Genomic DNA, 12275 nt, shown 5'->3' with positions numbered 1-12275 from the left:
CAACACAGTAGTGCACACTGCACAGCACACTGTGCACGACTGCACGTCTATCAATTAGATTAGATGTTTTTTCAAGTATAATTATTCAACCGTTAATATTCTCTAAACGTATCCATTAATCTGTCAGTACGTTTCAAGTAAAGGTCAAGAATTATGGCAGCCGGTCCAATCGCGGAACGTAACCAAGGTATGTCCTGAGCTTTTTAGGTTAAATAATAAGAGATTGAGGTTATTCTCAAATATATCTTACATTATTGACTACACAGAGGATTTCTGACACATAAATATGCATATTCGTACACTTGATTTATTAATTTTTGTATTTATCATCTATATCTTTGCTATGAAAATTTATAGATGCAACAATATACGTTGGAGGCTTGGATGACAAAGTTACGGAATCCCTCATGTGGGAACTATTTGTTCAATCAGGACCTGTTGGTAAGTGTGTTGTTCATTTTTACATACTATATAAAAAGAAAAAAGATATAATATAGATTTGATTATATACACATTTACTACGTACGTTTGAAAATAATATTAATCATCAAGATTTAATATCACGAATATATTTGTCATGTGTATGAAACACAAACTGTCGGTTGTATCTAAACGTGAAAATGGATCGTTGTACGATAGCAAAGTTTCCTGAAATAAAAGATACAAAAAAGTGTATATACATATATAAAATATATTTTCAGTTAACGTACACATGCCAAAAGATAGAGTAACTCAAATGCATCAAGGATATGGTTTTGTTGAATTTATGGGAGAAGAAGATGCTGATTATGCTATTAAAATCATGAATATGATCAAACTTTATGGCAAACCTATTCGCGTAAACAAGGCTAGCGCGCACCAAAAGAACTTGGATGTCGGAGCAAATATATTTATAGGAAATCTTGATCCAGAAGTAGATGAAAAATTATTGTACGATACATTCAGTGCATTTGGCGTGATTTTGCAAACGCCAAAGGTATGTATACGTTATTTTCGTACACGCGCGTATTTTTTAAACGACTATTTTCTCTTCAACTTGTAAATACGTTTTACGTCGCAGATAATGAGGGACCCCGAGACAGGTAACTCGAAAGGCTTTGCTTTCATTAATTTTGCCTCTTTCGATGCCTCGGATGCCAGCATCGAAGCGATGAACGGTCAATATCTGTGTAATCGGCCAATCTCCGTGTCTTATGCTTTTAAACGCGACGCCAAAGGCGAGAGACACGGCAGTGCCGCTGAAAGACTTTTGGCCGCGCAGAATCCTCTGAGTCAAGCGGACAGGCCGCATCAGTTGTTCGCGGATGCGCCACCTCTGGCGCCGCCACCGATGCCAACGTCGAACGCGACGGCCCACCAACCTGCCCATCATCCTCAGCATCACGTGATGCATCATGGAATGGTCGTGCCACCACCGCCGCCGCCGTCTACTCCTGGACCGCCGATGGGTCATCCGCCTCCACCGCCCGTACCACCGCCACCGTCCGGTGGATTCCCACCGGCGAACATCCCTCCACCCCCTCTCCCTCCGATGTCGATGGCAGCGCATCCTCCACTACCACCCGGTATGCCACCCCCGTTGCCGCCTATGCCCGTGCCGAGTTCCCAGGCGCAGTCAGCCGCCTCCAGGATGATGGCACCACCGCCGCCACATTGGGCCGTCGGGGCACCGCCGCAGGGACAATTCCCACCGCCTCCGCCCCCATCTTCCAGCGGTGGTCCCCCGCAATTCGGACAGTATCAGCCGTCGCCGCCGCGACCTCCTCCGGCTTGGCGGCATCCTCCACCACCGCCTGTTTCGCAGGGTGGCCCCCCGCCCCCGCCGCCACCTCAATTCCGACCCCCCTTCCCGCCAAGAGGACCGCCGCCGCCGCCGCCACCACACGACGGCAATCAATATTAATTAATATTCGTCAAGTGATATTTATCGTCACCGTGCGTGACACACGGAGATAACGATACAATTTTGTTTTATAATTATCGACAAATATATCATTGATGGAGACATCTACGATACCGTGGTAGAAAAATCGACATTTTTGTAAAACTCATTTCTTCACCGTGTTCCCAAGTAAACTTGGTCATATTGTAGCGACTAAAGCTTACACGTAGTAAGAAGATTAAGGTGTGTGTGTGTGTGTGTGTGCGCGTGTGTGTGTGACTAACTCTATAACTGAGGTATTATTAATCAGCCTTAATCAGTAACTCTGCAATGCTGCTGGGCATTAACGAGCACGTTATTTAAGGCACATAATGAGGGAACGATGTGCCACGTATAACCGCGCGTTTCGCTTTATCGCCGTATCGATCGATTTTAGCGCCTGAACAATGTACATACATACCGCGTTTGTTCTATCGATTATTTCGTGCTTGACCCCAGGTCCAGTCTACGCGATAACGTTAGTCGAACGTGTCAACTCTACTGTCCAACACCCTTTAAAATTGCTACGTTTCGCGTGATTTGTAAAAGAAGATTGAACCAAGTGATCGTTTTTTTAAGGACGACGTCCGATGAAACGTTCTTGTGTACGATATATATCGCGACATTACATCGCAATGTTAATTTAACAAGTAAAAAAGCACGTCGTGGCGAGAGAGAGTCTAATTCGTGTGTCCTGAATAATGTCCAATAATTTGAATCGTGAATTTTTTTTTAGACTACCACGCGCGACTGTTGTCGCCACATCCGCCACACAGCTTGCCCAACACACGTGGAACGCTGGGACGGTTTTTGTTACGGAAACACGACGAGCAGTCGATAGAGCGATAAATTTTAAATCATCTTGCATGCAACGGCAGGGAAAAGTGTGCGAATGTCGCGGAGTAGATATGGCACGAGTTTTTCATGACTGTAGAAACGACTTGGAACTTGAAAACGATAGCAACGATAACGTCGGCACAGCCGTATCAGAGTATTGTCTGGGTCGCAGCTGTACGTTGCAGCGTCCCTCATCCGTGGTACAACGGCGACCACCACGTCACCTCTTGGAAGCCTGGTACTTTTGGCTAGGCATTGCCTTACTCGTTGTTTCTGTCATTTTTTCGGTGAGCATATATTTGTAAAAATGCATCGAGCTTCGTGCAGGGCGTCGGGTACCAATACCAGACTTTTCAAGTAGAAAATTCGAAAAAATAAAAAAAGTTTTTCTTTATTATCGCCATCTTTTTATTTTCGTATCGCGGCAAAACGATACGAGACGTTCTAAATCTTTCGTCGCTTGTTGTTTAGAGCGCGTCGTGCTAAAAAAAATTTCTACGTCGTTTTGAAATTTAAATGAGCGATATACGCTGCAATCACAGACGCGCACGATTGATCCAGACATGATATTTAAGGTATTCTATTCGGTGGACGTAACGCACTTGTCAACGATAATAGACGAAACGATCGGGAATTGAATCAGCCAAGAGCCAATCAAAACCAGATATCTATAAGTATAATTCCCTCGACGTTTTCGTCGCAGAGAAAGATGCTGGTACGCGGTGCGCAGCCGAGCTTCACACACATGAGTAAGAAGAGCAACGTCTTTTTCGTTTACGTTCATCGCTAGTTTATAATTAATCTGCATGTCATATATATATATATATCTGAAAAGACTAATGGTCAGTTGACCCTGGGCAAAGCTAAATTAAGGGTAAATCTAATAAACGAAATCAACAAGCTGAGTAAGCCACTAAATATAATCATATCCAAGTACAATATATGTCTTGCATACGTAGTCGATCGGTCATCTATTCGCCCTGCTAAGGTCATCTTTTACGGATCGATGGAAATTATATATATATATATATAGTACGCGTGACACCGATCTCTCGCGCATTTCTACGCGCTAATAAAACGTGGAAAATATTGATTTATATTTCAGCACCAGTCGTTGCGTAACAAAGCGTCGCTTTGCCGATTCGTCGCTGCTCGCTGCTCGTCGCTCGTCGCAAGATCGAGACTGATCGAGACTCGAGACCGAAGAGACGTGACGTTCCAACGCTCCAAACTTGTCACGGCACGCAGCACGTGTCCTCTTCTCGTTTACCGGCGAAACGCGTAGTCGTGCCTATCGCCCTTCACTTTGCGCTTATATTGCTATGTATTAATAACTGCTAGTAGATATATAGTTTGAACGTACAACGAACACAACTTCCGATAGATGCGAGAAGGACGTTTATCTTTCGAAAGATGAATCTTTGATATATATAATTATAATTCACGTAATATCAACTTTGAGACAAATTTAGAGTTATCAAGAACATGGAGTTGATCGAACAACAGTTAATCTTAAAAGATTATAAACACTTACAGTGTATTTCAATGTTAATGCAAATGTACGTAAACGATCGATATATCTATTCTTTCGAGTAACGTTTCACCTGAGATGTACCACATAAAATTAAGAGAGAATGACTCTTGTACGTGAAAGAAATGCTTGTGCTCCCCCGTAAATCTTTTTATCGCGCGTGTACACTCGATGACTCGATGACTCGATGACTCGATCCATTTGTGCAGCAAGAAGCGATCGGAGAACAGATGAGACCTCGTTAAACTGTAACCAAGTGTCATATTCCGATAACCCAACTCGGCTCTTACAGTCTCTCGACTCTCGACGTCTCGACGGAGGTCGATAAAGAAATGTGCAGACGCAAAGAACGGGAGCTCTGGTTAATGTTGCACGCACAGGAAGCCAAGCGAGGACGTTTACTCTCGTCTGCCGTACTTGAAAAGTTAATGACTAATGACTGCGCGCTACGATTGAGTCATTGAGTGCCGGTCAAACGGAAAACGTTGCACGCCGCGTCGCGCTGCTCTCAACCGTGTCTCAACGAAATCGCTCGTCGCTCAATCGCTGCACGGTCCACCTTGTTTTCCACGATACGATACACGCGGCGTACACGTGTCTGTCACGCGATTGTCAACCCATCTACGTAATACGTATACCGGTGGTATACCGTTGAGAGAGAGAGAGAGAGAGAAACAAGGAAGAAAAAAAAGAATCGAAGAATCTGAATTACGACATTTTATTATTACTCTGCTCCGCAAGATCATGTCCCTTGATCCTACCAATCTCGATTTTGGAATATTTTATTTCGGTCTTTTACACAATTTTTGTCTTTAAAACGTAGAGCGTACATATATTATACCTTATTATTTAACACTGTATTGTTTTGACGATGTTTTGGATTTTTAACGATGGGTATAAATGAGAAAAATATTTTTCGAGAGAGAAATGATCAACAGAATCGGGTCTTGGATTTTTCCGCTATCGAGGCCTCCCGCCTCCGACTCCAGGTCGTTGTCGTCGGCGCCGTCTGAAGGAGAGCATCGTGATGAGTCGTCTCGCCCTCTCGCCATTCGGCGCCGTCAAAGTCTCTCGTTATATGTCCGATCCGAATCGTCGTCGGCGCGGGCGCGGGCGCGGGCGCGGACGCGGGACGAGAGTATCGTCTCTCGAAATATATAAAAGCGTATGTGGGGACAAGTTGGCGCGACGCGACGTGTCGTTCTTCCAATAAATCGACCAACTTTAGGAGCGCCGAACGCGGGGACTCGCGGCCACTGAGGCCACTGGCGCGAAAAAAGGGGATTCGCGGCAAAGAGCAAAGGCGCGAAGCGAGAATAACGTGCTTCGCGACAACCGGAACGACAGGGCCGACCGACGGGACGCGCCGCGCGGCCACGTTTACTAACGTCGTCGATGACGGAATTAAAATAGATACAGGAGTAACGCGTATCGAGGAGCCGGCCACGGCGCGACGCTCTTTTAGTGGGAGGCGCTAAAATTAGAGGTGCCCACGCGCGAGTATAAGCCTGGCCGGCCAGGCGACGAAACAGGCGCGTTTCGTCGCGGGTACAGCTTCCAGCTTCCTGCGTTTCCTCCTTAGCGAACGCGAACACACTTCCAAATAGTCCTTTCAACCGATAAGACGTATAGACGCCGCGATCCGCTTCGGCGCGGCACGAGACGCGAGGGCGCGAGGCGGCGCCTGAGCCTGAGCCTGAGAATCGCGAGAGACGGCGACAATCGTGATATATGTATATAGTGATTATGGCTCTACCACGTTCTATTAGCCGGCAAGCGATAAACGATTTCGTGATCCGATAAACGTGTAAACACGCCTCGGAGAGTCGGAGACCTTGCCGACCTTGCCGACCTTGGCAAGCGGACTAGAAGAGATGCCCACTCGTCGATCGTTAGCCATCAGATACCTCCTCGTGGGATGCATCGTGTCGTTGTCGACGAGTCTCGCGCAAGTCGAAGGTAAGCGAGCCACTTTTGTCACTTTTCACCGCGGCCACTGGTCGCTCTCTACGTAGCGCAAAGAGACGCTCGTTAATGACGAACAGCAAGTGCCATTAATTAACATCATTCCTTCCATGTGGTAGTGCGGTGCGTAGTGAGCAGTGTGAGCACTGCCCGCACTGGAGCAGTATAGTGCGAGCGCGTTCGACTTATGTATGTATATACTTAATTAATCCGTTCCAACAACTCGGTAATGAATAAAACTGTACCGTAGAGGATAACTGGAGCGTACGTGACATCGTGCTCATACGTTCCTCCTCAAGACCAAGTTTTATCGTTAATTATAACGTACCCAGTAAACACTATTATAAACACCATGTAACGTACGTAACGTACAGCTACAGGTTAGTTGGAATTTCCTACTCAACAATATAAATGCAATATACCACATGTGTAGGAACGTACACCTAACCTGCTGTACCTGTACGTTACATGGTGTTTGCCTGTTTGCTGGGTAGCAAGTAGCAATGTATCTTTACCAAACTTTATGAAATTCATAAATTATTGCGAATAGATATGCATTTATCGACTTGCATTTCTAACTATAATACAATATTTTGTAATATAATTTAGACGCCCCCCCCCCCTCTCTCTCTCTCTCTTTAATTGACTGTTGCACAAAATTATATTTTATAGGCAGGAAGTGCGTGTGTACGAGCAAGGCCTGCAAAGAAGCTGGCGTAGATACTTGTAGAACGAGATTCTTCTGTTACACCGAACTTATCGTGACAACGGGACGAGAAATCGGTGAAAGTACGACCACAAGAGGATGTACGGAGTACGTGTATCAATAACGTAAATCTAAAATCACTTTTTGATATTTAACGAAACTTGAGTATTTAACGAAGCATAAGTAAATATCAATTTTATAATATTCAAGTATTTGGGTGAGATTTTTTTCCTATCAAATCAAATTTACGAAAAGATCAACAATAGGCGCGATAGCTATAACGGCACTCGAGAATCTTCCATTTTTCTATGTATTTTAACATGAGAGGAATGTAAAACCCTTAACAAAAAAAAAATATATATATATATATTTTTTTTTTTTAATCTTATGCGTCGATTAAAGTCGGCCAGTCGGGAGACAAGATTTTATGTCTTTTCAAAAACAGGATTTAATTTGTCGTACAAGTCTTGTGTGTAAGTTTGATCAACACTGTAATATAAATTCAGGAATGTGTCATGGCGCGCGAATAACCTTGACGAGGTAATCGAGCGAAAAGGTTTCCGCGATTTTTATTAAATGCCTCATTAATAACACTCTCGTGATCACCTTAAAAGTGGCAGTTACGACACGTACAAGGATTCGTCCAACGAAATCCGGATATTATGTTAATAGGATTGTTTTCTGGATTGTTCTGATACATTTTCTTCTCGCACAAGTTTTTGCAAAAGGTTTTGCCACGTAATCGCTGCAAGACGATAAGAATCTCGCGCGCGCGATGTATAAATATTGAAACTTGACTCTCTCTAAATTCTCCAATGACGTTCATCTATTCGAGGAAAATATAAATACGTGATGGTTGATTCAGCCCACTCGTGCAATCTCCATCAGATCATCAGATGTTGCAACTCTCGAGAGGTCAATGGTCATAACACTGCAAAAGTTGTATTACCTCTCGTGTGCGATCGTGCAATGTAAGCACCGCCGAAGATCGTTCGATCGTTAGCTATATCGGCAACGCGGCGAGGCGGGCGGGTTCACGAAACTTAATCAATTAATGTTTGCAACATTATCCGTAGGGGTGCCACGCCATTGTTGTGCGAAACAAAGTCCTGGGTCACGAAGTCGCGGTCGGTCAACGCCGTGGAACTGTCGTCGGCGAGTCCCAGGATTCTCGTGCCCTGGCCCAAATTGAAATGTTGCAACAGCCACGACTACTGCAACGCTGATGCTGATGCTGACGACGACGACGACGACGACGACGAGAACACGAGCATCACATGGACGCGTGAGAGAAAGGTTCAAATGGATCAGACGCGTTCTACGGTGGATCGCGGGGTGTTGATGGGCGATCTAACGTCAACGAATCGTGATACGATGCTAACGTTGCGGCCTGATCGAAAGTATGAAGATTCGACAGAATCGGCTGACCGACTTCTCCGGAATCGCATCAAGGCGCTACATATTGCCGCTCTCGTCCTTGCTATCGCAGCTCTCATATCCGTCCTGGCATCTTGCTACGTGGTTACAAGGTTCACATATCTCTTTTCTCACATCTGTATCCATATATGTAAATTAATCCTTTATGTACTGCAAATCACGTGACTGCAAAAGGTCTGATCTCGAAGAGAAATCAATACCGATCAAGTATCTTGTTACATTTTCTTAAACTTATATTTTAATATTTTAATATAATAAAAAATTCCAAGACCCATATTCTGAACGCACTTTTATCGATAAAAGAACGTTCAGAATATGGGTCTAAATAAAACATGTACGTTAGAATTGAAAAATTAAATAAAATTATATATATGTATATATATATAGATATATATATAAAATAAAAGATAAGAAAAGATTGATTTTTATAGCAATGTAAAACAATCAAGTAAAAGTTATCATCAAGATATGTGTGTGAGATACTGTGCGAAGAGACATTGTGGCACGTCGCACGGCCGTTAGTTTTATGCTGTCTGCACGTAACATTGGATATAATTAACGATCGGCGAAGATAAATCTATTCGAAAGCAGCCTTGGCAGAGCGCAGGGACCACCCTGTGTAACAGATCATGAGCATTGAGGCCATACAGCGAGTGTACATTGCACGTTTATAGTAGCCACCTACACGGCATAAGACTCGTTTTTCCCACGTGGAACAGCAACGTAGTTTGCGATTCCTCGATAGCAAATCCGCAATACACCTTTTATTATAATATTCTATTAATATTGTTACGTCATGTATATCATTCGTGTATATCACGCTTGACACGCACGCACGCACGCACGCATGCGTGCAATATTATAAATAACATTTAGTAGTTTGTCTCAAGAGGGACGTGTGGACCGTCGATGCTCCTCCACAATCTACGTGACAGCATTCCTGCATTTTAGGCTCGTTCCTTATTATCTATCCAGTTTTCTTTTCTTCGGTTATACGACCGCACTTTTTCGGGGTAGTTTGTCGCGATGCACTAAAAGCCGCCTTCTTATCAGTCTACCTCTCGACAAGAGGCCGGATCCCCACAGGCTTCAGTCCTGAAAACCGTAGATAGCACACGGCTTGTGGGGGCTTCTCACACAGACCTGCCCTCTAATCTTCCTTCTCCGAATGGTTAAGTGGGTTTTCGAGTTCGGGAATGTCTCGGTTCGACCCACCTCATATACACCTTAGTAAACGCGCGCCATCGTTAGTCTCTTTATCTTTTTACCTTGGAATAGATGGCATCGCGCGCCATTTCTTTGCGTTTCATACCGATTAAAAGTGACCGCGAGGATTCTTAGCTATTCCATTCCATGAAAGAACGCTTTATCGCACGCGCTTTTCAACTGTCGAAAGTAAACTGTGGCGCTTTTCGCAACAATCCGACAATAAAATAAAAAGGTAAAAAATATACATATGTATATACATAATCCTTTTTGCCAATGTAAGAATATGACAGAGTATTGATAACGTCATATTAATGTGTGTCAATAATTTGTTCTCATGTATTGGGACATTCAAAAATGTAAATTTAAACCATCCAAAATTCCAGCATCATCGTTTTCCGGCCAATATTAGAGACGTCGGCGTCGACCCTAGCGATAATTCAATCGAGTGGCACTCTCAGTGGAGTTGTTAAATACGTGATTCCTTTAACCATTGTATCGTTAACGATCGTTTCAGTTCCACGCGTTTTGTGTCGAAGGATTGTTTTCAATCACATCGTTTACGGTTTCTAATCCTCGTCAGGTAGATCCGAATAAACCTGTATAGGGACAGGGAGTCGAGACAAGATCCGGTTTTAAGTGGACCGGAATCTCTGGCATCATGCGTGTCGAATCAATTTTTGATCGTGATTTATACACAGGAAGCTCGACGAGTTACCTAAGGGTACCGTGACGAAATAGTTTTCAACTGTAATTTAAATATACACATGTTTACTTATTATCAGATGTATACCGAGTCGTAAATATACCCACGTTACGATATAATTTACGAAAACAAATTTTATATGACAGATATGGTGCGACGCACGATAAAAATGTAAATAATAAATATTTTATATTATAGATTCCTTAGAAATAATCGTTACATAATGGGCACGGTAAACTATTCGTGAAGATGATGCCGAAACTTACACGTAGATACATTGTGATTCGATGGGATTATGGTTTTTCCTGCGGCGGAATAAATTAAGATACATAGGTAAAGTATTACCATTACGTTATATCACAAAACCTGTATATGTATTATATATGTACATAGATATAAACTTGGAATATTATAGTATAGTAGAAGAGAGATATACATATATGCGTTGCATGATATGCAACTATAACTTCAACTATATCTTTTATTCGCGTGGAAATAAATCTTAAACGTACAGTATTTGTTCACGCTCAGGGATATACGTCTCGTCTCGATCGTATGCCGCTGATCGACTAACGAACGGAAAATATAAATAGAAGCCGGCCGTGCGGGAGATAACTGCTGCCGAGTGCCGACAGGCTGGCCGAGTCTGTATTAAAGCGATTTTTTGTTACGTTCGCTGGATAGCTCTTTCAAGTTCCAGCAGTAGCGCCGGGGCACGGCTGTCGGATCTCGGATCACGAGCGATCAAATATCGCGCGCTAATAATATTATCTTGGTTGGTCTCGAGAGAAACGAGAAACGAGAAACGATAAACCGTAACATATATCTAAGATGGATCTTAAGTGAAACGTGTAGACAAAGCTGTCAAATTTGCTTCAATCCGTTGACGTATTGTAATATTGTATATTGTATATATAAGCATAGATTGGATACACGTTACGATATTTCAAGTATACTCAAAAAAGACGTTCGTAACTATCTGGTCAAAACGTGTACAACTTAACTGTCAAAACTTTTTACATCTTTAATCGTTTAAAGTTTTCAAGTTTCGATCGCGTACATTGTATATTCGTTTAATTTATGTTGAGAATGCCGTCGTCACACAATGCCATCAGCCTAAATTATGGGTTTCGCCGAGTAACGACTTTGCTTATATTTATTTAGGAATAACTAGAGATGCCGCACGGACGGGAAAAAGTCTAAAAAGCTACGAATCACGAACCCATGACGAACGACCCCGAGATGCAAGATCCAACGTGCGTGTATTTGACGAAGCTTCCTGAAGAGCAAACCGACTACCACGCTGACATCCTTTGTTCTATATTGTATGACTAACGGTGGGCCATGTAGCTCAACGTCCCCGCTGCCATCGAGCGAGCCCCTCGAGGGACGACCAGCGTGCCAGGTGCCCCAGGCCCTCCGGCTCCGGCCCCGGCCCCGGCCCCGGTTTCGACTCTGGCTGTTTCAACGTAATTAGTCATCCTCTCCAGGTTGCCGAACACACACGTACACGTATACACATCTTGCCGATCAAACGAGCAACGGCAGAGGAGTAACGTATGTGCGTGGCGAAAGTCTTACGCCCGTGAGAAAGAGGTTCCGTCTAACTGTCTAACGTAAATAAACGTACTGATGAAGAAAGAGACGTCGCGTCGTGCCGTATCGTCGCGATCACAGTGAATTCTCTATAAGTTTGGCATGTCTCGCAGAAGTTTTTGAATGCGTATTATATATGTAAAGATATTAGAAAAAGTGCGATAATTATACGTGCATTTCGATACATTTCGATTTACACATCAATGATTTACTGTACATACGTGAATAAAGGGTGTAAAAAATCTAGACGTATAATTTTAGAATCTTATGGAAATCTACGCGGAATTATAAATCTGGAATATGGAAATCCTAAGGTTGTAAGGCGTAATATTCGTAATATAAATTAATAATCGGATTACAAGAGACAGCA

The 12275-nt window shown here is 43.3% G+C and overlaps 3 protein-coding genes and 1 long non-coding RNA gene across 5 annotated transcripts; 3 read left to right on the top strand and 1 right to left on the bottom strand.

Annotated features, from left to right (window-relative positions):
• Nucleotides 1-15: 15 nt before the first annotated feature.
• On the top strand, nucleotides 16-2034 carry Spx (Spliceosomal protein on the X). The gene is made up of 4 exons (XM_071782869.1): nucleotides 16-187; nucleotides 358-441; nucleotides 702-976; nucleotides 1061-2034. Exons 1-4 carry the CDS (start codon nucleotides 154-156, stop codon nucleotides 1901-1903), a joined length of 1236 nt encoding a protein of 411 aa, XP_071638970.1. The 5' UTR covers nucleotides 16-153; the 3' UTR covers nucleotides 1904-2034.
• On the bottom strand, nucleotides 296-1500 carry LOC139815757 (uncharacterized). The gene is made up of 3 exons (XR_011732819.1): nucleotides 1362-1500; nucleotides 527-648; nucleotides 296-435 (listed from the first exon to the last, which is right to left on the bottom strand). It is a non-coding gene; the product is annotated as an uncharacterized lncRNA (long non-coding RNA).
• A 112-nt stretch (nucleotides 2035-2146) lies between the features above and the next one.
• LOC139817027 (uncharacterized) lies at nucleotides 2147-4025 on the top strand. The gene is made up of 3 exons (XM_071784838.1): nucleotides 2147-3049; nucleotides 3334-3507; nucleotides 3864-4025. The coding sequence occupies exons 1-3, from the start codon at nucleotides 2623-2625 to the stop codon at nucleotides 3878-3880; spliced, it is 618 nt and encodes a 205-aa protein (XP_071640939.1). The 5' UTR covers nucleotides 2147-2622; the 3' UTR covers nucleotides 3881-4025.
• Nucleotides 4026-5228: 1203 nt separating this feature from the next.
• LOC139815753 (uncharacterized) lies at nucleotides 5229-12151 on the top strand. Of its 2 annotated transcripts, none has more exons than XM_071782888.1 (5): nucleotides 5229-6248; nucleotides 6927-7068; nucleotides 8037-8489; nucleotides 10508-10642; nucleotides 11474-12151. In XM_071782888.1, exons 1-4 carry the CDS (start codon nucleotides 6164-6166, stop codon nucleotides 10554-10556), a joined length of 729 nt encoding a protein of 242 aa, XP_071638989.1. In that variant the 5' UTR covers nucleotides 5229-6163; the 3' UTR covers nucleotides 10557-10642; nucleotides 11474-12151. The 2 variants fall into 2 exon arrangements, with proteins under 2 accessions (XP_071638989.1, XP_071638990.1); XM_071782889.1 differs by having other exon boundaries at nucleotides 10841-12151.
• Nucleotides 12152-12275: the final 124 nt, after the last annotated feature.

This window comes from Temnothorax longispinosus, chromosome 7, assembly GCF_030848805.1.
Source record: "Temnothorax longispinosus isolate EJ_2023e chromosome 7, Tlon_JGU_v1, whole genome shotgun sequence".
NCBI lineage: Eukaryota > Metazoa > Arthropoda > Insecta > Hymenoptera > Formicidae > Temnothorax > Temnothorax longispinosus.
The sequence above is the reverse complement of the archived record's forward strand: the minus strand, read 5'-3'. Positions and strand labels throughout refer to the sequence as shown.